Below are 21,684 nucleotides of genomic sequence, written 5' to 3'. Positions count from 1 at the left end.
ATCATCTGATTGGCCCTAAATTTATTCTGTAGCAGGACAAGGACCCCAAACATACAGCCAATGTCATTAAGGACCATTTTCATCATAAAGAAGAACAAGGAGTTCTGGAAGTGCCCCCATACAGCCCAGATCTCAAAATAATTTAATCTGTCTGGGATTACATCCACAGATGATCTGTGGTTAGTTCTTCAAGATGTTTAAAAAAAAAAAAAACTAAAAAGCACACATATTGTCTGCAATGTTACATGTTTTACACATTGTTTACCTTCACATTTTCTAACACACACAAAAAACTAAGTATAGCATATTTTTTCTTTCCTGTGGTCAACAAAACTGTAGTTGGTAAAATGTGTGGATGGTGACAGATCTACTACAAATGAGATCTCAGACTCACATGTTCCTCCAGACACAATTAAAAACCCAATATTAATAAAAAATAGTAAATTTTATTGAATTATCTCTGTGTAGCAAAACTAGTCATCAACATGCGATTATTTACATCCAGCAAACGCATGGTTATTAAGGTACATACAAGATACATCTAGAACTGGCAAACAGCTGATTTTCCGTATACAAGACTTGACAGTTTTTTTAACCTCTGGTATGCTAAACATTTGTCTTTTGTATTTTTATTCTTTTTTTAATGCTTTAATGTCTTCAAGGAGGAAAAACACATTTTAGATGCAAGTTCACATAAACGTGCAGACACTTGTTCCTCTACGTTCATTTATCTATCCACAGCTTGCTTAAATTAATTAGAATGTCAAGCACCTCCCCCTTTACTTATCTTTTCATATCATTGTCTTACAATTCTTAAGGTATCACACAGTGTGGGTACTTAAATTGTGAACATTTCACCATGTTCATCTGTTTAACAGTTTTTTGGTTTGACTTCTCTTTGAAGTTATGTGTAGCGAAAAATTGTTCACAGTTCCCTTTATTATCACTAAAGCATAGTTTAACATGCCTCTATGTGTTCATGCACTCTATGTGCTCTATCCAATTTGTTCTGCACTAATCATTCTGACTTTATAAAAATTTTTGGTACCATATACTAACATTTTGTGTAAAGGGACTGGTCATCAACTGTTTCAAGGGACATTTTGGGAATTAGGACTGATTTCAATTAAAAGATTGTCAATGCTTTTTTTTTAATGTAGAAACACAAAGTGAGAACTAGGTAATTTGGAATGTGCATGGTGTTTTGTTGTTGCATTGACACCTCATAAATATGAATCTCATTATACCATTGAATACATAGATTTGTAGTTGAAGTTAATATTCATTTTCCATCAATGACAAAAATGCTGCTAGTCTTGAGAGGGAAATAAGGCAATTAATAACTGTTGTCAAAACAGCTGATCTGATATGAAAAAAGCTTTTTTTGTTTTGTTTTAAGAAATATTTGGAATGTATGAGCATTCATTGCACCAGCTATCAATGATCTGTGTAGAAAAGCAATGTTAAAAACACTTCAAAAATAAAATTAAGTGTCAGTCTAAAGACAATTCTATGTACAGGACTAAGTGTGTCAGAATACTACTGGGTACATTTCAGACATTTGTTGAATGGATAAACCAAACATTTCTAGAATATGGCACTTTCATCATGACTGAGTTCCATGGATTAAACGTGTTTTTGCATGCATTTTTTAAAGGTTTTAATTTAAATATTTTTTTTATATTTTTTTCCATAATTAGAGAAAATGACTACATGGAATAAATGGCTCCTAAATGTCACAAATGATAAGCAATAATCAAATATAAGGCTTATAAAACATGTCCCATTGAATTTTTTCTTCCTTTGTTTTTTGAAAGGCCTTCTGGAAGTGTATACATATTTTAGGACTGTTGTTGGGTGCTTAAGTCATGTGTGTACCCCAAATTATTTAGAAAAATTACCCTTTCTTCACCTCATTTCCACTGTCTATCAGTACATGTAGGGGAGGATGGGAATAGATGAGGAACAGAGAAACACCATTGAAAATGGCAACAGTCACCAGTCTTCAGGCATTTTTAAGAAAAAAGTGTGGAGGACAGGGAGATCAGACTGGATAAACTTATTTCTGAAATTAAAAAGAAAATATGGTGGTATGGCAAAAAACAGTCTCACAGTTATACTCTTCTTGCTCACCTACATTTTCTATTTTCTTTCTCTTTATCTACATCTTCACTGAAACATTCTGGGATGTTTCAGGAAAACCTTCTCAATAAAGTTCCCTAGCTTCTCATTGCTATCTGGCTCTGGCTTCTCCAACTGGCTGTAAAAGCCATCCTGTGGGGCAACTACAGAAGCTGTGGGCGGATAATAGAAAGCAGGGCGATGACGCAGGGGTGAACGAGGTTTGGGCATAGGTACAGTTTTGAAAGTCCGAGGATGAGGGACAATGTAGTTAGGGAAGTAGAGGTTTCTCCGGAAGGCCAGAGGAGACCTTGGACGACTTGGTTTCCAGGGACGAGACCTTTGTTTGAGAGGGTAGTCAAACTCATAGTCTAGTGAATTTCCCAGTATTTCATTAAGGGAGTAGGAGGGGCTGGCATAGTAACGTGGTTTAGGCCTAGGAGGTGGGAAATAGATGGTGTAATAATTACTGTAGGGCTTTTGATAACGCCGGTAGGAGGGGTATGTCCAAAAAGGCCACTGTTGCTTGTTGTTGATCCAAAAATCTTGCTGACTGGGCTTAATAGAGGCCCTCTCCTTAAACCATGATTTTAGCAAATTAGTATTAGGCCTTGGTTGTTTTGAGGGTGGTGATGTTCTTAAGACTGTAGATGGGACATCAGGTGCAGAAGGAGGTACAAGAGGTTGTTGCCATTGCAGGCTTAAAGGGGCATCTTTTTTTTTCTTCTTTTCCACATCACTGATTATATCTACCACATCATCAGCAGGCAAGTGCAGCTTACTGGAGATCTCTATCAACTTGTCAATAGTTTGTGGATCAATATCATCATCATCATCATTATTGGCACCATCTTCCTCTGAGCGTTTGTCTTCTGCAGCATTATTGTTTCGGAATTTCTTCCCATCTTGCTTGACCATGTATTGCAAGATCATGTCTGATGCAATATCTGCAAGCTTCTCTTCCTCCGCCTTGGCTCTCTGGGCTTCAGCTGCCTGTCTGCGCACTTCTTCCTGTTCGGCTTTAGCTCTAGCTTCTTCCTCTTCTGGACTTAGCAGTTCCTCTTCATCCTCTCCATTTTCCTCTTTTTGGTCTTCAATATTATTATTAAAATCATCCATGAAATTACCTCCCTTATACAGTGGCCGATTCTTATTCCTTTCCTGCTCTTCCTGCCACTTAAGCTTTTTCTTAGACAGAGCCAAGTCATAACCCTTAGGTTTGGTCTTGATCACATTGTTCATGATGCCATTACGATCCAGATAGTCAAAGTAATCGCCACGACTCTCTCTCTGGCCAGATACTGAATCATGTTCTCTTTTCATGGCTGTACTGTAGCTCTGAAATTCTTCTAACATGTTTTCTAGACTCTTCAACTCCTCTGGACTTAGTTGCTCATCTTTTTCTCCTTCGGTGGCTTCCTCTGCTTCGTGCTGCTCTTCTTTGCTTGCCATCTCCTTTTCAACTGCTTGATGTTCCTTTACAGGCACTGTTAGACTGGTAGTGTGACTGGTTACCTTTTCTGTGAGGCGTTCTTCTTCCTCTTCCTCCCTCTTCCTCTCCTCATCCAGTTCCCTTTCTCTTTCTTCTCTGTCCCTTGTCTCAACAGCTGCTCGCACCATTTCCAGGTCCTCATCTTCATTTCTCTCTCTATCAAAACTCTGGGTCTTACTATCCTCCTCTGCCTTGTCCTTCTTACCCCCAACCACCTCTTGTTTAACAATTTCCTCCTGGGGCCTGTTGAGGGCTTCTAAGAGGACTGCTGCTAGGGTTTTTGGGTCAACATCTTTGAAAAGTTCATCCTCCTCTTCATTCTGTATCCCTGGAAGAACATCTCCAGTATCGGTCTGTGCCTCTGCAGGTTTAGGAGAGGAGGGTTCATATTGATTGCCCACTTTATGTTCAGTCACAGGGAGGCTGCTTGTAGGCTCAAATGCAAGACTGAAGAGGAAGAATAGAAGCACAACTGGAGCTCTAGAGACTTGTTGGCAGCGAATCATGACCATGCAGATTAGGAGTGAGGAAAAAGGTGATACACCTAACATAGATAGGAAGAAAAAATATATTAACTATAGGCTATGCAGCATACTATTTTGCTTTTTAAACATGACAGGTCTTTATTTGATGATAGGTAACACATTACAACCACTAATTATTCTGATAACACAATGTAAAAATAGACAAAACCATAATCATTTGACCTTTTTTAGTACTGTCCCATATTGTGATAATCCAAATTTTTTTTTCATTATTCTTTATATTATTCGCTCCCTTTCACTCTTTTCTCTCTCTCTCTCTCTCTCTCTCTCTCTCTCTCTCTCTCTCTCTCTCTATCTCTCTCCCTATTTGTTGTTCTCTCTCTCTTTCTCTCTCTCTCTCTTTCTTTCTTACACAAAAACATTTGCATACACAGACAAAAACAAACAAAAGCAATTCAGTTTTTGTTATTTAAAAATCAGCTTTTTTTGTGTAGTCAGTACCCACATTTTTTGAAAAATATCGTTCTTTATGGATTTGTGTCCATAGATCATAGCAACAGATTTTCAACATCAACAAATTGATCATGTTGATATTTTAAATCAATGTCTACGGATTGTCGTAAATATTCAAGAATATGCAAAAAAATTAAGTAGATGCCTTCGGAGGCACTTTGCGCAAGTGACCACCCGCACATAATAGAGCATGGGGGCTGATTGGTTATCGAGGTAAACGATGGATGTAGACGTGTGATCATTTTTTAGAATCTAATATTATTTCATCTCTTTACAGTAAATTAAATGAATAATCAGTAAAATGCCGGTAAACTAAAAGGCTTAAAAAGTACACATTTTGACTAACATCAGTGGCAGAGAATAAGCATTTGTTAATAGCTTTAATACTTTTAAAACCAAAGAAACAGAAGCTCACAGTTTTACAGTTTTTTTTTTTTGTTTTTTTTTTTTGGCGTTTGCAGATTAAAGCACTCTAATGTCTACTCTTAATATTGTGTTTGCGGCCCCGAATAATGCTTTGAACTTGAATAAACATTGCTTGAAAGTATTATCTGTTTCTGCCACTTATCATTGCTTCAAATCTTATATACTTGGGAGGTGCTAATGCACATAAGCCGTCTATTCACGTAATCATCAACGCTAAGCCGGTCTATTTTAAAGATCGGGGAAAGCCCTGGCGCAGTATTCTAGAAATATAAACTGAACACAGTTATCAGTTGTCAGTTCATATTACCATTTACTAACTGTAATGGTAAATCCTCGGTTAAAAACTGAACGTTGTCTTTTTTTCATAAAGCATATAAAGTTAATGACCTTAGTTAAAAAACCTTAGAAATATGAGACTCAAATATATTCAAAGAGAGCTAACTAATACATTTTTTCGCGCTATTCCTTGTCTGTTTTTGCCAAACATATATAAAACCCAGGATAGGACAACTAAGACAATGTGCTACATTGATAGGAAATATAATGTAATAAAGTGGGGGATTGATAGTTGGTTTATTGAGCATGCTATTGATCAGCATAATTCCCACAGCTGTTATCATGATATGCATCAGCAATCAGTAATGGCGTCATTTACTGGCACATCTGAGCTCTATTAAAATTAACATGATGATGATGATGATGATGCATCAGTTCCGACTCCACCCAAGTTCCATATTAAAACGGCATAAATCATCTGTCGTTTAAAGACAGTTAATGAATGATTTATGTTGTTTTTTGTTTGTTTGTGTTATGAATTATAATTGTAGATTTCTTTTCTTTCTTTTTTTTTTGGTAAGGAAGAGAATTTCTTTTAGGTTTCGTTAATATTATTGACATTCCCATTACTTTGACAATTTTTAAACGTTATAAAAATACGAAAGACTACTTTCCGCAGTAGAGAATAGGGTGGCTTCCGCTACTTTGCTTTAAAGGTATTGCGTGAAAATGAGGACTTACCGGGATCCCAGGCGTGACGTGGTCCGACGCACTTTTGCTCTTTGTTCTCCGAACTTCGCGATTGGACGCTGTCTTCTCTCTATTTTCTAATACATATGCTTTCTTTTTTTTAAGAAAATAAATGTATAGCTTATATTGAACTTGCTGAATGAAACGGCATAAGACCCGTGTGGTCACGCCTTAGCTTTCGCGTCTTCGTGACGGCGCTGTAGATATTTTCAGAACCACGGCCAGCTCCTCATGTTTATATTTCGGCCCCCTCGATCCCACGTGACCGCGCGTCACCACTGTTCATTGACGTCAGCAGTCCATTGATAAGAATTTCGGTGTGGCTCTAAGCCCGGGCGCTCGCTATGCTGCAGTGCCCTGATGAATGAAATGAAGCGAAATGAATGAAATAAAGCATTTTCCTGCCGGAGGGTGGTCTAGAGATAACACTACTACTGGAGGAGAGGGGCCAGTCCCTCTCAGAAGGATCTGTTGCAGTCTACAATATATGATTTATTTATTTTTTACCCCTAAATGTAACACATTTATTTTGCCCCAATGCTTATTTGTCGAGCAATGAAGCCCACTTAATAAAGAGAGTGAGCAAATGGAGCTTAACAGAGTTTGAAAAGGAAGAAATTAAGGGCACGACGATCAATTAGTGTTGACTATTTGTTACTGCTGGACAGAAGAATACTGCTACAGCAAATATCTGTGAAGGTTTACTGTTACTCGTAGGAGTAAATCTAATCTATTGAATCTCTCAACAACCCTGAGGATGTTTCGCTTCACATCAGTTTTGTAGCGAGTGTAGCGTCATTGAACCGTTTGACACTTTTTTTGGTTATTGACAGTATTTATTTGCAGGTTATAATGGACGCACTTGCAGGTTCTCACTGCATATCCTATCACTTCTGTCATATGTTTGAAATGGGACAGCAATGTTTAAATTGGGCCACCTTCTACTAATATCAATTGCTCTATTAATAAATGAAAAACAAACCAGACACAACAATCCAAGAACAGTATGTTGATGCTAATAATATTTTAATCTCTTTGTTGTATAGTGTTGCCTATTAATTGTCCACGAAATATTACGTAATGCATGTACGTTAGTAGATATTTGTGTGCACCTGTAACTTACAGGAAAACACTAACTCTTACTTAATTATACACCGGTATTCCCTATGTTACTGCAGGAAAAAGAGCTGTTGCCAATGATGTATAGGTTATTGACACCCGCTCAGCACTAGTGAAATTCCTACTCACACACGGTGACTCATCCCTCTCTCTCTTTCTCTCTCTCTCTCTCTCTCTCTCTCTCTCTCTCTCGCTCTCTCTCTCTCTCTCTCTCTCTATTTCTCTCTCTCTCTTTTTCTCTCTCTCTCTCTCTCTCTCTCTATTTCTTTTTTGCTCTCTCTATATATCTCTCTCATTCTCTCTCTCTTTCTTCTTACATTTGCACTCGAACACGCAATATATTGTATTTTCTGGATAGAAAATAAACAGAAGTAGCTTCAAGACATAAATGCAGGCCTGTCAGAATATAACCTGGTAATGGATTTATTTATTTCTATTCTTTCCAGCTTGTAGCCACTGTGATGAATGCGAATGTGGTACAGATTGGCATTTAAGTCATATTTCAAGCGCTGCTTTTTCACGTTAAATCGTCTTATTTGGAAAAGGGACCCAAGCGTGACAAATGGCATTACACTGGTTGTGAAGCTATTGCCTGGTTTTGCTAGCTCACATAGCAGTATTGATTTAGTGTTTCTGACCGGAGGCGATAGGCTCAGCTCCAGTGCAGAAGTTTAGTCTAGCCCAGTATGCTCTGCCATTTAGTGGTTTTATGTTTGAGAGCCCTTTGACAGAATTTTATTATTCTTTCAATCATAAATGTAACCTTGTGTTGTTTAAACTTGAAGTGGCAAGAAATTCTGTTATATTAGATGTCTTTGTGATAATTGAAATGAAAAAGTGTTGGGTATTCACTTCAACCATATTTTATATATAGTAAGAAATTGGATTTGTAAAATAACTCATTGGTCACATTGGAACATTATGGTATTTACTTCATAGCAAATCAATAAGCTACTTTCTAAAATTCTGGAAATTTGTGATAAATATACACAACCACAACACAAAGTAGTTGTTTTATTAAGTCTGCATAAAATGCATCTGTGGTGTTATTTGAGAACACAGTAGGAGTAGAAATTGGAGTGGCAAGGCCTGTTTAAGCAGTACATGCTCACTATGTAGCCACATTGACAGCCATCCCTAAGACAGTACAAATCAATAAGTCAGTCTTTAAGTTGTTGATGGATGAGAAGTTGGTAAGTAGCAAAACGTCTTTAAGTACTTTTTACTGTGATTTAGCCACACAGGGTATAAATAATGTGGCAAACATCAGTGATGTAACATATTTGTGAAAATTAGTAAAAGGGTTAAGCTCATGTGGAGTGTTTGATTTGCTTACAAAAAAGGATGTGTTTATGAATTGCACTATACTTGTTTTTATATTGTCAGTATTTTAAGACCCAGAATGTCAAGAACTTCTTTAGTTTCTTTTGTTACATTTTATTGTGTTGATTAATATACAATGAGAATTATCATCAACTGTGCCATGGTTACTGGTGCCAGGTGAGCTGTTGTCAGTGTTTACACCATTCTCATTATTCATCTCAAATCCCAAGAGATCATCAGTTTCTGAAATACTCGATATGCCATCACTTTTGGTACCAACAACCATATGATCAAAGTGACCTGCATCTGCATGAGTGTTTGCATGGAGCTGCTTCCAAATGATTGACTAATAACTACATGATAAATGTCCAGGTGGGCACAGGAAATGGGGGACAGTGTTGTATGTTTGTCTGGGAAGATTTATCACACCGCTTGGACAATTTGGGGGTGGGGTGGGGTGGGGGGGGGGTACTTTACATAGAGCCTGTCATTTGTTCAAATAACGGTCTTTAAAACGCCAGAGAATAAACAGCCATCTGTTTGTGGAGCCTTCTACTGCCATTATACCACCCTCGCCATTTCACTGCGTTGGCGGGGTCGTGCGTGTGCTGACGCGGGAGACTGATCAGCTGCGTTCGCGCCTCTCACTCGAAGTTAATGAGGCGGCATGCTCTTACCGCCAAGATCAATCTCTTTCTCTCAGCAGCCATCTTTTCACCCTGCGCAACCCTTCCGAGGCGCAATGTCTTCAAATGAACCGATTTATAACCGAGGCAAACCCGTGGGAGACTCTCCTTAGTCGTTTAATGTCGCCCGCCTACACGCGCGAGCAAACCACCAAACAAAACGAAGTCTAGTTTCCAGGGCTTCCCCGAATTTCATTGTAATGCGTGTGTGTGTGTGTGTGTAAAAAGAGCCGTCTAGCTTGTGTATTGAAACTTATTTATGATGCTTTATTAACAGTGGAGACGCATGTAGTTCGATATATTGACTGCTGGGCTGGTATTGGTTTTTAATACAACCCATTGCTAAGGAGAATTAGCCTTTACATTCCTTAAACATTGGCTTTGTTTTGCCTCAAACCTACAGTAAAATAAAACAGCTGCAATCACACTGACAAAATTAAAAGCTTGTAGATTACGACAATTCTTATCTGACTCATCTTTAAGCATCTGGAGTCTTTGAAAGGTCGAAGTGTTGGACATTTCTATTCCTCTGGGAACAAATTATTGGTGTGCCCCAAGATATAAAGCCATGCCACCAACCCCCATCTACAAAGGAAGCAGGGAAAACACATATTAGCTGTATAGTGAGATATTTGCAATTTTCTATTACCTTAAATAGTCTGAGTAACTCATTTATACTACCCTTTTTAATAATTGCTTAATGGTGCATACTATGAACATTGAAATGTTGGAGCTGTGATATATGTTTAAGTGCTTTCATATTTTCTTTATTCTCCTTATACTGCAATATGACTTCTATTACAAATAGATTGTTCAGTAAAGCACTTGCTGACAATAGATGCTGTTTGAGATCTTGCTACTGGGTGATGCATCACATTGCCAAATAAAGCATCAGATTTTGCTCATCATTCCTTTTTTTAAGTACCCCAATGTAATTTTAGCTAATAAGGTTACTGTGTTGAAATATATACATTTACCATGGTTAATCATCTACTAAAGGAACATTCTCATTAGTTTCACACCTTATTTTTTTATTCATGCGACTCTTTTTGCATTATGGGCATTCCCAGCCTTTTAAGCTATTTTTTGCAGATAAGGATTTTATATTTAATCAGTGTATAAACAAATGAATGATTCAGAGTTTGGCTGGGCTTGTATAGCTTTTCTCAGAGCTGGGCAGTTTGCCACACACAGGCCGCTAGAGAAAGGAAAATTATAGCACTCAGCATAAAATAAATGTAGTTGATCTTAAATTTCATGGCATCAACACATCTCAAAAAAGTTGGGACAAGGAAATGTTTACCACTGTGTGGCATCCCCTCTTCTTTTTATAACAGTCTGCAAATGTCTGGAGACTGAGGAGACAAGTTGCTCAAGTTTAGGAATAGGAATGTTGTCCCATTCTTGTCTAATACAGGCTTCTAGTTGCTCAACTTTCTTATGGCTTCTTTGTCGCATCTTCCTCTTTATGATGCACCAAATGTTTTCTATGGGTGAAAGATCTGGATTGCAGGCTGGGCATTTCAGTACCTGAATCCTTCTTCTATGCAGCCATGACGTTGTAATTGATGCAGTATGTGGTCTGGCATTGTCATGTTGGAAAATGCAAGGTCTTCCCTGAAAGAGACGCTGTCTGGATGGGAGCATATGTTGTTCTAGAACTTGAATATACCTTTCAGCATTAATGGTGCCTTTCCAGATGTGTTACTCATGTAACCCCATACTATCAGAGATGCAGGCTTCTGAACTGAGCGCTGATAACAACTTGGGTTTTATCACACAACTTGGGTCTTTATCCTCTTTAGTCCGGATGACATGGCGTCCCAGTTTTCCCAAAAGCACTTCTGGATCATGTTTAGATATGGCTTCTTTTTTGACCTATAGAGTTTTAGCCGGGAATGGCGAATGGCAAGGTGGATTGTGTTCACCGACAATGTTTTCTGGAAGTATTCCTGAGCCCAAGTTGTGATTTCCATTACAGTAGCATTCCTGTATGTGATGCAGTGCTGTCTAAGGGCCCGAAGATCACAGGCATCCAGTATGGTTTTCCGGCCTGGACCCTTACGCTCAGAGATTGTTCCAGATTGTTCCTCTGAATCTTTGGATGAAATTATGATGATGATGATGATGATAACTTTAAACTCTTTGCAATTTTTCTCTGAGAAACTTCTTTCTGATATTGTGCCACTATTGTTCACTGCAGCATTGGGGGAATTGGTAATCCTCTGCCCATCTTGACTTCTGAGAGACACTGCCACTCTAAGAGGCTTTTTTTATACCCAATCATGTTGCCAATCGACCTAATAATTTGGTCCTCCAGCTGTTCCTTATGTGTACATGTAACTTTTTTGGCCTCTTACTGCTACCTGTCCCAACTTTTTTGGAATGTGTAGCTCTCATAAAATCCAAAATTAGCCAATATTTGGCACGACATTTCAAAATGTCTCACTTTGAACACTTGATATGTTATCTATATTCTATTGTGAATAAAATATAAGTTTATGATATTTGTAAATTATTGCATTCCATTTTTATTCACAATTTGTACAGTGTCTCAACTTTTTTTGGGATCTGGTTTGTAATTGTTTGGAAATGCAGATGTTGCACCTCATTATTTTATAATGTTAATTAATCTTAAGGTAAAAATATGTTGAAGAAGGGAATTGTTCATGTTCATATTCATGTCGAGAGCAATATTGAAAGTTGTGTAGTCCAGGTTGCAAATGTATGACTTTCCCTATGTATTATCCTAGTTTGGCTAGTTGAGATAGGCCACAATCAAGAATTTAATGTAGAACAGTCTTATGCAGACAAAAAAGGAGTTAATGTAGTTTTATGCTCTGTGTGTGTTTTTAAACATATTTACATGCCCATCCTTAAATCAGTTGGTTGCAAATTGCACACTTTTTTCAGGTGATATCACAGACTTGGTGCAGTTATAGGAAGCCTCTGTCCATGATGTTCTCAGTTTCTTATAGTTCCTTACCCTAATCTGATTTGCTCAATTACAACCCTGGAAGCCGAGTACAGCACAACTTGGGGGTTTCCCTGCATTAACTCACACACACACACACACACACACACACACACACACACACACACACACACACACACACACACACACACACACACACACACACATTAAGCCCACAAATTAATTGATGAGCTGAATCAAGTGCCTTTGAGCAGGGAAATTACCAAACTGTTCTGCATTCTGTTTCTACTGCAGTAGAAATGAAGTTACAACAAGCCGATAAACAGACCTCTGGTTATATGGATTTCCTCATTTAATGGAAGCACGAGGCATGCAACACTGATAATGTAATTTGTTTGGAATTTTCTTTAAATGTCTTCTATCACTTGCAGTGATTTTTTACACAAGTGTATATAATCATGGTGCTATAACAGGCAATACCGAAAACCAGAACATTTTTTATTTCTTTCATTATTTCCTGTCACTGATATTTTCTCTCTCTCTAATCTCTTTTGATTGTTCTCAACATTTTGATGCTTATCTCAATTTTCTTATTCTTTTTTTAATTATTAGCTTCAAAGCACTCTCTAATAATTTTTCACTCTTCGGTATCAAACATGGATTTGTTTCCAAGACAGAGAAAATACCTCACTGCTATACCAGTTCTGTATTTTATTACTTGTGGAAGAGATAACAAGCGATTTCTCTTGACATTTATCCTAAACTTTACACTTAGAAGGTCTTTGACTTTTACCAAAGCTTGAAGAACTTCTGAGTTGATTGAAAAAATGATTTATTGTGAATGTAAATAAGAGAAAAATGGAATGGGTTGAAATTGAAAGTTGTCTGGAAGCTAGAAGTGATGGGAGGGTGGAAGATGGGAGCTCTATGATGTGTGACAAAGTCACTGAAAAGAGGAAGGAGAGAAGAGAGAGGAGTAAAAATGATGAATGGATATTATGTGCATTTCAGGAAGATTAATGTTACCTACACAAGAAAATTTGTTTATGCAGGCATGCAGATTTTTTATGTACATGTTAGTTTGTTGATTAAACAATTGTGTTTCTAAAATCTAAAATGTCTAATTTTGATTTTCTCTTTCTCTCTCTCTCTCTCTCTCTCTCTCTCTCTCTCTCTCTCTCTCTCTCTCTCTCTCTCTCTCTCTCTCCCCCTCCCTCTCTCCTTATAATTGCCCACCCCTATCCACCCCGTTGTCGCAGTCATTGAAAAAGTGCTAGAAAACACATTTTTACCCATCACTATGTGTGGGTGAAGAAAGAGAAGGATAGCCACTGTGGTTCCTAAAGTCTACAGTTTTTCAGTGTCAACAATACTTTTCACACAGATCATCACCATCGCACACACACGCACCCACACCCACACCCACACCCACACACACACACACACACACACACACACACACACACACACACACCACACACACGCACGCACAATGATTTCCAAAACCCTGTGTATACTTATGGAAGGTTTTGCCACCGCATACAACATTTTAAATGTAACCAGTAGTAAGTATAATTCATACAGCTCACATAGGCATTTCACTTAAATATTTCTGAAGTGAGTAGCATTCCAATATAATGGTTGGCATCCAAGTAGTGCCATCCAGTCAAACAACTTAATATAAAGCCATTTGTATTGATACTCTCTTTCTCTCTGTAGGTAATTCTCCCCTGACATGCACACAAGCTGTCCTGTGCAAAATAACAAAACATGTAACAGGGTAAGATATCATTGACTTTCTGTGGTTAGACATGGTGTGAAACATGGAATCAGATTTAAATAACCCCCTCTGGTTATTCAATTTTATAAAGGCTGTTTTGCTCAGCAGGAAAACCACAGTCAATAGTGCAGCTTGTCCACAGTATGACAAGCTGACATATTGCAATTTTGCCAAGGAGCATATCCAAAGGCTTGTAGAAAGCCTAATGTGCATTTAGTGTTTGTATGTGTGTATGGAAAAAAAGACTCTGAAGGATGCCAGAAGAGTTAAAAATGGAAGCACAGAATCGTAGGAGGAAACATAGAGTGGAGAGTAATGTTGAGTGAGGACAACACACATGATCAGCAAGAATCTGGGTGAAAGAACAAAAAGATAAAAAAGTCTATTCTTAAGAGGGTTAAAGTGAGCAAAATGAGCATGGAGAAAAAGAAAGCAAGAGCAGAAGCAGTAAATGAGACAGGGAGGAAAGGAAAGAGAGATAGGGAGAAAGAAGGGGTGCGGATCCCCGAGGGCTGTATGACTCATTCTCCTGCTGCTGGCTTGTGCGTCACTGGCGCGGGGCTGGAGGAGAAGATAGTGTGCTCTGTGCATTTAATTACCGCCTGCCAACTTATACACACACTGTAGTGACACACACACACACACACACACACACACACACACACACACACACACACACACACACACACACACACACACACAAACACATACATACACACACAAACACACAAACACAAACACCAAATCAAGGAATGAAAAAGGTCAGCTGTGCCTGTGCTCACATACATGCAGCATAGTGCTCTAACTGTTACAACTCCAACCATAGTCTTATATGGGGCGAAGGAGATATGCAAAAAACACTCCTCCTGGAAGCACATCCTTTTCTTGTGTCAGTGTTGTGTAATATGTATTGTGAGAGTATGTTTGTATATGAGGAAGGCAGACATACTGCCCCTGGTTTTATGATGAGTAAACTACTGTTAAAGCAGATGAGAGAACAGCTTGTCGCAATTACAGTGACAGGCTATGTTTGTTTCTCTGGGAACTGGTCCCATTGCTTCAAAAAAACACATTCATTATGCACAAAATTAAAAAAATATTATTCTGTTGCAATAATAAGTAGTGTTGCAAAGCAACCTGGATTGCAGGTTCCATAACATCATCTGGATCACTATGTAAAAAATATACATTATTTTTATTCCACTTACACTAAGAATGTTTACATTGCCTCTGTACAGAACAGTGGACATGAATATTTAAATGCAAAATTATTTTTTCATCAGTAGTGGTATTGACCCAAATGATATCCCTTCTGCTGTGAAAGTATAGAAAAGGACATTCTAATACATTTAATAAAATGCTTGAAGAGATGAGTTGAACATGCAGGCTTTTTAAGAATGAAAGATAGAAATAACTGGTTATTGAGGTGCAGGCCAAGCAGATGGTTTGGTCAAGTTGACATAATGTTTCCTTAGATGTCTGTGGCTGCCTCTTCCATGTTTTGTTTTTTGATGTTAATTTACAACACTGGGTCACATTGTACTATATTCTACTTCTATATACAATACTATACTTTATTGAGTATTTAATAAATACATTATTATACTTTTGAAAGATAGAAATGTTTACTGAATAGTAATATTGAATTATATAGCATGGAATAAATTCAACAAAATACAAATATCTCAAATGCATGATAATAATAACTTGCCATGTACAGTATACAGCTACGCCATTCCATTTATCTGGTGCTATAAAGTATAATGTCGATACAACAATGTTCAGTCTTAAAGCTATATATGGTTTACAGTAGGTAATAAACAACACTCCTGTCAATGATTTCACCACTCTGCTATGCATTTCTTTTTTAGTTTCTTAGATCTTTAATAAATGCAGTAGTAGATTTACTTCTTCCTAAGAGTGCATTTATTGATGAAACACAATGAAACATTGTGTGTCGTGTATGTTTATATATGTTTCTCAGTTCTCTCTCTCTCTCTCTCTCTCTCTCTCTCTCTCTCTCTCTCTCTCACTCACACACACACACACACACACACACACACACACACACACACACACACACACACACACACACAATCTCACTGTGTCTGTTGCCATCTTGCTGTCCCTTCATCTTTGCCTGTATCCCCTTCCTGAACACACACAGCCTGTTTTTTCTCTTTCTCCCACCCTCTCCTATCTTTCTCTCTCCTTCTCTCTCTCTCCATTCTGTAATGAGGTTTCATGCCTGCAGTCCATTTGCTGTACTATGAACAGACTCAGATATGGAATGGGAAACAGAGAACTGCACAATGGAAAAAAGACAGTATGAATGTAGGTGGTCTATATGCACTAAATAAAGAGACACATAACATAACTGGTTCTAGATGACTGCATAAATTAATAAAGCTATATTATATTTGTTGTGATAATTTCTTTGTACAAAAAGTCCCATTTTCCTTGAAGGGTATGTTCAGGTATGTTCAACCAAGTGTGATTATAGGGAATTTAGGGGTCTCATAAGTAATACAAGGGAACCTCCTAACATTTTCATTTACATGATATTATTAAGATGCCTCTTTTTAAATATTTCTTACAATAATTATTTGTATTTATATAGATGTATGTGTCAAGGTTCCACATCGTTGGTGGCTGTCACGCTACCGCTATCTCTGCCGCTCCCGGCTGTAATTACAATCACCTGGTCCTCGTTACAGACTAGCCTTTATAAACGCCAGTTCCAGAGTCGGGGCTGTCGGTTCTTAAAGGTCATGCTACGGATCTCTTACTGCCACCAGGCTGCGAGAAGGAGGTTGTACCACCGCCGGACAGCGACAAGAACAGAACATCATCCCAAGGCTCCTCCGAAGGTGACATTACGCCTCCAAGTCCCGCTGAAGGCGACGTCTCGCCTCCAAACTCCTTTAGAAGGCGACGTCTCGCCTCTACGCTCCTCAGAAGGAGACGTCTCGCCTCCAAGCTCCTCAGAAGGCGACGACTCCCCTCCAAGTCCCTCCGAAGGCGACGTATCAACTCCAAGTCCTTTTGATGGCGATGTCTCACCTTCTGGTCCCTCTGACAGTGACGACGTAGACCAAGACCTCGCTAGAGGTGACGTAGCACTCCCAAGACCTCGCTAGAGGTGACGTAGCGCTCCCAAGCCCTCCAGAAAATGACGGAGCAGTCCCAAGGTTTTCCAGGGGTGCCGTTGCGCTTCAAGACTCCTCCGAAGGCAACGCCGCACTTAAAGGCCCCTCTAAGGGCGATGTCATGCTTCAAAGCGTCCCTGAAGGCAATGTCACACTTTCAAGCTCCTTAGAATGCACCATTGCTCTTCAAGGTTCCTCTGAGGGTGACAACGTAATTCAAGATTCCGCCCAGGACGCTGTCGCGCCTTAGACAGCCCTAGATGGCGCCGTCACGCCCCGGAGTCCTGCTGAAGGCGTCACTGCGCTCCTGAGTCTGGCTGTGGGTGCTGACATACTCCAAGATTTGCTCCAAACTCCCGCAGAGAACTTTGCTCAGCTTCCAATCGCCACCAAGGGTGTCATTTGCTCCAGACTTCCGCCTAGGGCGTCCTTCAGCTTCTGATCTCCATCGAGGGCGTCGATCGGCCTCTGATCTTCGCCAAGAGTGTCGCTCGCCCCTGTGAACTCTGCCGTGAGCATCGTTTGGCCTCTGACCTCAGCCGAGGACGGCGCTAGGCCTCTGAACTCCACCATAGGCATCGCTCGGCTTCTGACCTCCGCCATGGCCGTCGCTCAGCCCCTAATCTTCACCGAGGATGTCACTCTGTCCCTGATCCCCGCCGAGGACGTCGCTTCGCTCCAGACCTCCGTGGTGGGCGTTGTCCTGCACCAGACCTCCGCACAAGATGTCGCTCCTCTCCAGGCCTCCGCAGAAGACATCGATCTGCTCTAGGCCTCCACGGAGGACGTCGCCCCGCTCCAAACCTTCACTGAGGGTGTCGCTCCGCTCCAAAGCTCCGCAGAGGGCGTCGCTTCACAGAGGGTCCTTCCCGGCTTTCCCCTGTTCCACGGCAATGCTAACTGGGCCTCCTTCAACCCTGGACGGATGGAAAAGGCCCTCCTAAGAGTGCCCTGGCCCATCTGCCGTAAGTGGGTTTGGGGCGTCAGGTGCCGCCCCTGGTGGTGGCTGTAATGCTACCGCTATCTTTGCCACTCCCGGCTTTTATTACACCTTTTCCTCATTGCAGACTAGCCTTTATAAACGCCAGTTTCAGAGTCAGGGGCTGTCGGTTCTTAAAGGCCATGCTACGGATCTTGTGGATATCCCACTGCCAGCTTTTTCCGCTGGTCCCTCTGTGGACTGTCTCCGCTCTGTGGATCATCTCCACTCCGCTCCGTGGATCATCTCCGTTCCATGGATTATCTCCCTTCCGTAGACTATCTCTGTTCCGTGGATTATCTCTGCTCCGCTCTGTGGATTATCCCCGCATTACGGACCAAACCCGCATGACGGTTCGTAACTCTCTCTAACGTCATGATAGAGCTACTCCCGCTTCTGGCTCATGGTCCGTGCCCTGACAGTTTGCATGTCTAATCAGGAATTATAGGATAAAGTTAGGGTTAGAGTAAGAATTCTTCTTCTCCAATCTGTAGGCATATAGGTTTACAATAAAGATAACTGTCTGAAAGTGTTTGTGTTATGTTCTACATGCTAGGTGTAATGCTAGAGAAAACTTCCCAATTAAGTAAACTATACTTACCGTAATTTCTGGACTATAAAGCACACCCTGATATATGCCACTCTCCCTTCACCCTGACTCAACATGCTAAAACGGCTTTTATCTAAACAGTAGCCGACCAAGTAAGTCATTGTGTCTTCCTCCTTCCTTTCACAACTACAGTGGTACCTTGACCTATGAGTGCATTAATGTACGAGTTTTTCGAGGTATGAGCGGTCACTCGGTTGATTTTTTGCTTTGTTATGCGAGCAAAATATTGAGGTACGAGCTAGAGACGCCGCTGCTAGATGGCGAAGCAAAGCCAGAAAACGAAGATTGTGACGAAAATTAAGATAAGCAAAGAAGAAAAAGTAAAAATTTTAAAGATTAGGGATACGTACTGTACAGGAGTGATTGTAAAAAACGTGTTTTCCCTCCGCCTCCGCTTATCGCCTCCATCCCCCCTCCACACACACACACACACACACACACACACACACACTCAATATGGAAAACTGATTTGATGTGCGAGCAAATTGAGATACGAGCTCGTCCACGGTAGGAATTAAACTCGTAGGTCAACGTACCACTGTATTTCTCTGGGGAGTTTATCACACAGGTGAGGTGCGTTTTTTCGTTTCTGTTCGGAAATTTCATTAGTCTAATGTTATGGGGTTCAGTTTTTTGGCTTAAAGTTTGTGAAAACGGGAAAAACCCGGGGCAAAATCCATAAATTAGCCGCTTCGTTGTTTAAGCCGGGGGGTTCAAAACGTGGGAAAAAAGTAGTGGCTTATAGTCCGGTATATCATGTAGATTACAATAGGACACCATTGTCAAAGTGTTTTCTTTTATTTTAATGTACACTGACAATGCATAACATAATGACATTATAACATTATGGCAGGTGAAGTGAATAACACTGATTATCTCTTCATAATGGCACCTGTTAATGGGTGTGATACAGTAGGCAGCAAATGAGCAGGAAAATAGGAAAGCGTAAGGATTTAAGGGAATTTGACAAGGACCAAATTATGATGGCTAGATGACTAGGTCAGAGCATCTCCAAATCTACAGCTCTTTTGGAATGTTCCCAGTAAAAGGAATAGTGGTGAACTGGCAACAGGGTCATAGGCTGCCAAAGGCTCACATGGGAGTGAAGGCTGGACTGTATGGTCTGATTAAAAAAGGAAAGCTACTGTAGCCTAAATTGCTGAAGAAGTTAATGCTGTTAATGCTCAACAGGTCAGGACCGCTTTGGCAGTAAAAAGGAGACCAACACAATATTAGGCAGGTGGTCATAATGTTCTGGCTCATCAGTGCCCATAAAGTTATGCCTGGTCAGTCTATATTTTAAAAGACAGCTCCATCAGGGCAATTTTAATTAAATGACTGATCCTACCAAGAAAACTAGCTAAATAATTATTACATACTCCAAACCAAGTGCTACACCAAACCAAGTGCCTACTAGATAGCTGCTTGCTTAACAAAATTGTTTCATTGCTACTTTATAGCTTAACCTACACTTATTATATTTACCATCTATAACAGTTTTCCTTTCTCTTTTCATTTTTTGTTTTTTTTTTCTTCATTTTTAGCCTCCAGACAATTACATTTTCTTCATTTTCAATTAATAAAAAAAAAAGTTCCCAATGTCCCATCCTAGTGATATGGTGGAAGCTTTAAAAAGAAAATGTCTTTCTGGTGTAATGTTGTACATTACCCATTAGAGATTTTGCATATTAAAATGAAAATTCAGGCAAGTCCACAAGGCCCCATTTAAAACCTTGAGCCAGAGCCACTGCCTGCTTTTCCTGTTATGTCTCTGGATCTAACATGGACCATCAGGTATTGTAAAGACCATGTTACTTGCAGTGCATACTGTCATTAAATTAAAAGTGGGATGTCCCAAAAAATATATATTTCTGAAATTCATGTTATTATTTTATTGTTTTGCTAGTAATATAATTTGTATTGAATGGTTTTATTAAGTTAGAAAAAAGCTTTTCCACTAGTGGTCTGAGATTTTGGACCTCACTTTACATGTGGTTTATCACTAATCAAGAATTATCCACAGTGTGGACTGACTAAGAGTGTCACACTGTAAATGTCTCATTGTTTTGGAGATCTGTCTAAAACAGACACGGTGGTCCTACCATGCTTTTGTCATTGAGTCACTCTGAATTACAGCTTGTCATGGTGCTGCTAGTGCCACATTAACGTAATTTAAATGTGAATGAAGGTAAAAAAAAAAAGAGACTGAAATAATGGACATTAGCACACAACACAATGATGAGTCACTGGTTTGATTTGAGAAAATAGTGCAAAAGCTAATGATAAACTTGGAGAGAAGCAAATCTGTCAGGCACTGTCATTGGGAAATGTGCAGATATTCCTTCTGTCTGTCCTATAGTTCTGGCCAGCATTTAAGTAAGTATCATAACAGAATAAAAATAAATTCATGTAAATGTAGTTAAATAGGAAAAAGTATATTGAAAGAATGGCTAAAAAAAGGTAAATTTGAGACTATATTAATTTGTACCTATATAAACTACAGTGCATTCGGAAAATCTTCAGACCTCCTTCATGTTTTTCAATTATGTTATGTTGCAGCCTAAAACTACACTTTAAATAGATATATTTTCTCATTTAGTATCCCATAATGACAAAGTGAAAACAGAATTCTAGAAATGGCTGTAATTCTTTTTATATATAAAAAAAGTGAACTATCACGTGTGCACAAGTATTCAGACCATTTGAAAACAGTAGAAAATTAGCTTAGGTGCCTCCCATTTCTCTTGATTGTTGATAAGATGTTTCTGTACCTTGATTAGAATCCACTTGTGGAAAAGTTTATTGATTGGACATGATTTGGACACACCTCTCTATAGAACCCCTTACAGCTGATATTAGAGCAAGTGCCAAGACATGAGATCAAAGGAACTGCCTGCAGATCTCAGCAACAAGATTTTCTAAAGGTACCAATCTTGGTAACGGTACAAAAACATTCTGCTGCACAATTAATTCAGTAAACAAAATATGCCAGTGGCAATTTTCCCAAACTTAGTCTTCAGTTTTATTTATGCTTTATTAA

At 39.3% G+C, this 21,684-nt stretch overlaps 1 protein-coding gene across 1 annotated transcript; it reads right to left on the bottom strand.

Annotated features, from left to right (window-relative positions):
• Positions 1-426: 426 nt before the first annotated feature.
• vgf (VGF nerve growth factor inducible) lies at positions 427-6,414 on the bottom strand. The gene is made up of 2 exons (XM_083543083.1): positions 6,055-6,414; positions 427-4,157 (listed from the first exon to the last, which is right to left on the bottom strand). The coding sequence occupies exon 2, from the start codon at positions 4,123-4,125 to the stop codon at positions 2,170-2,172; it is 1,956 nt and encodes a 651-aa protein (XP_083399209.1). The 5' UTR covers positions 4,126-4,157; positions 6,055-6,414; the 3' UTR covers positions 427-2,169.
• Between the last annotated feature and the right edge of the window lie 15,270 nt (positions 6,415-21,684).

Source organism: Silurus aristotelis (genome assembly GCF_946808225.1).
Source record: "Silurus aristotelis genome assembly, chromosome: 5".
NCBI classification, from domain to species: domain Eukaryota; kingdom Metazoa; phylum Chordata; class Actinopteri; order Siluriformes; family Siluridae; genus Silurus; species Silurus aristotelis.
The sequence above is the reverse complement of the archived record's forward strand: the minus strand, read 5'-3'. Positions and strand labels throughout refer to the sequence as shown.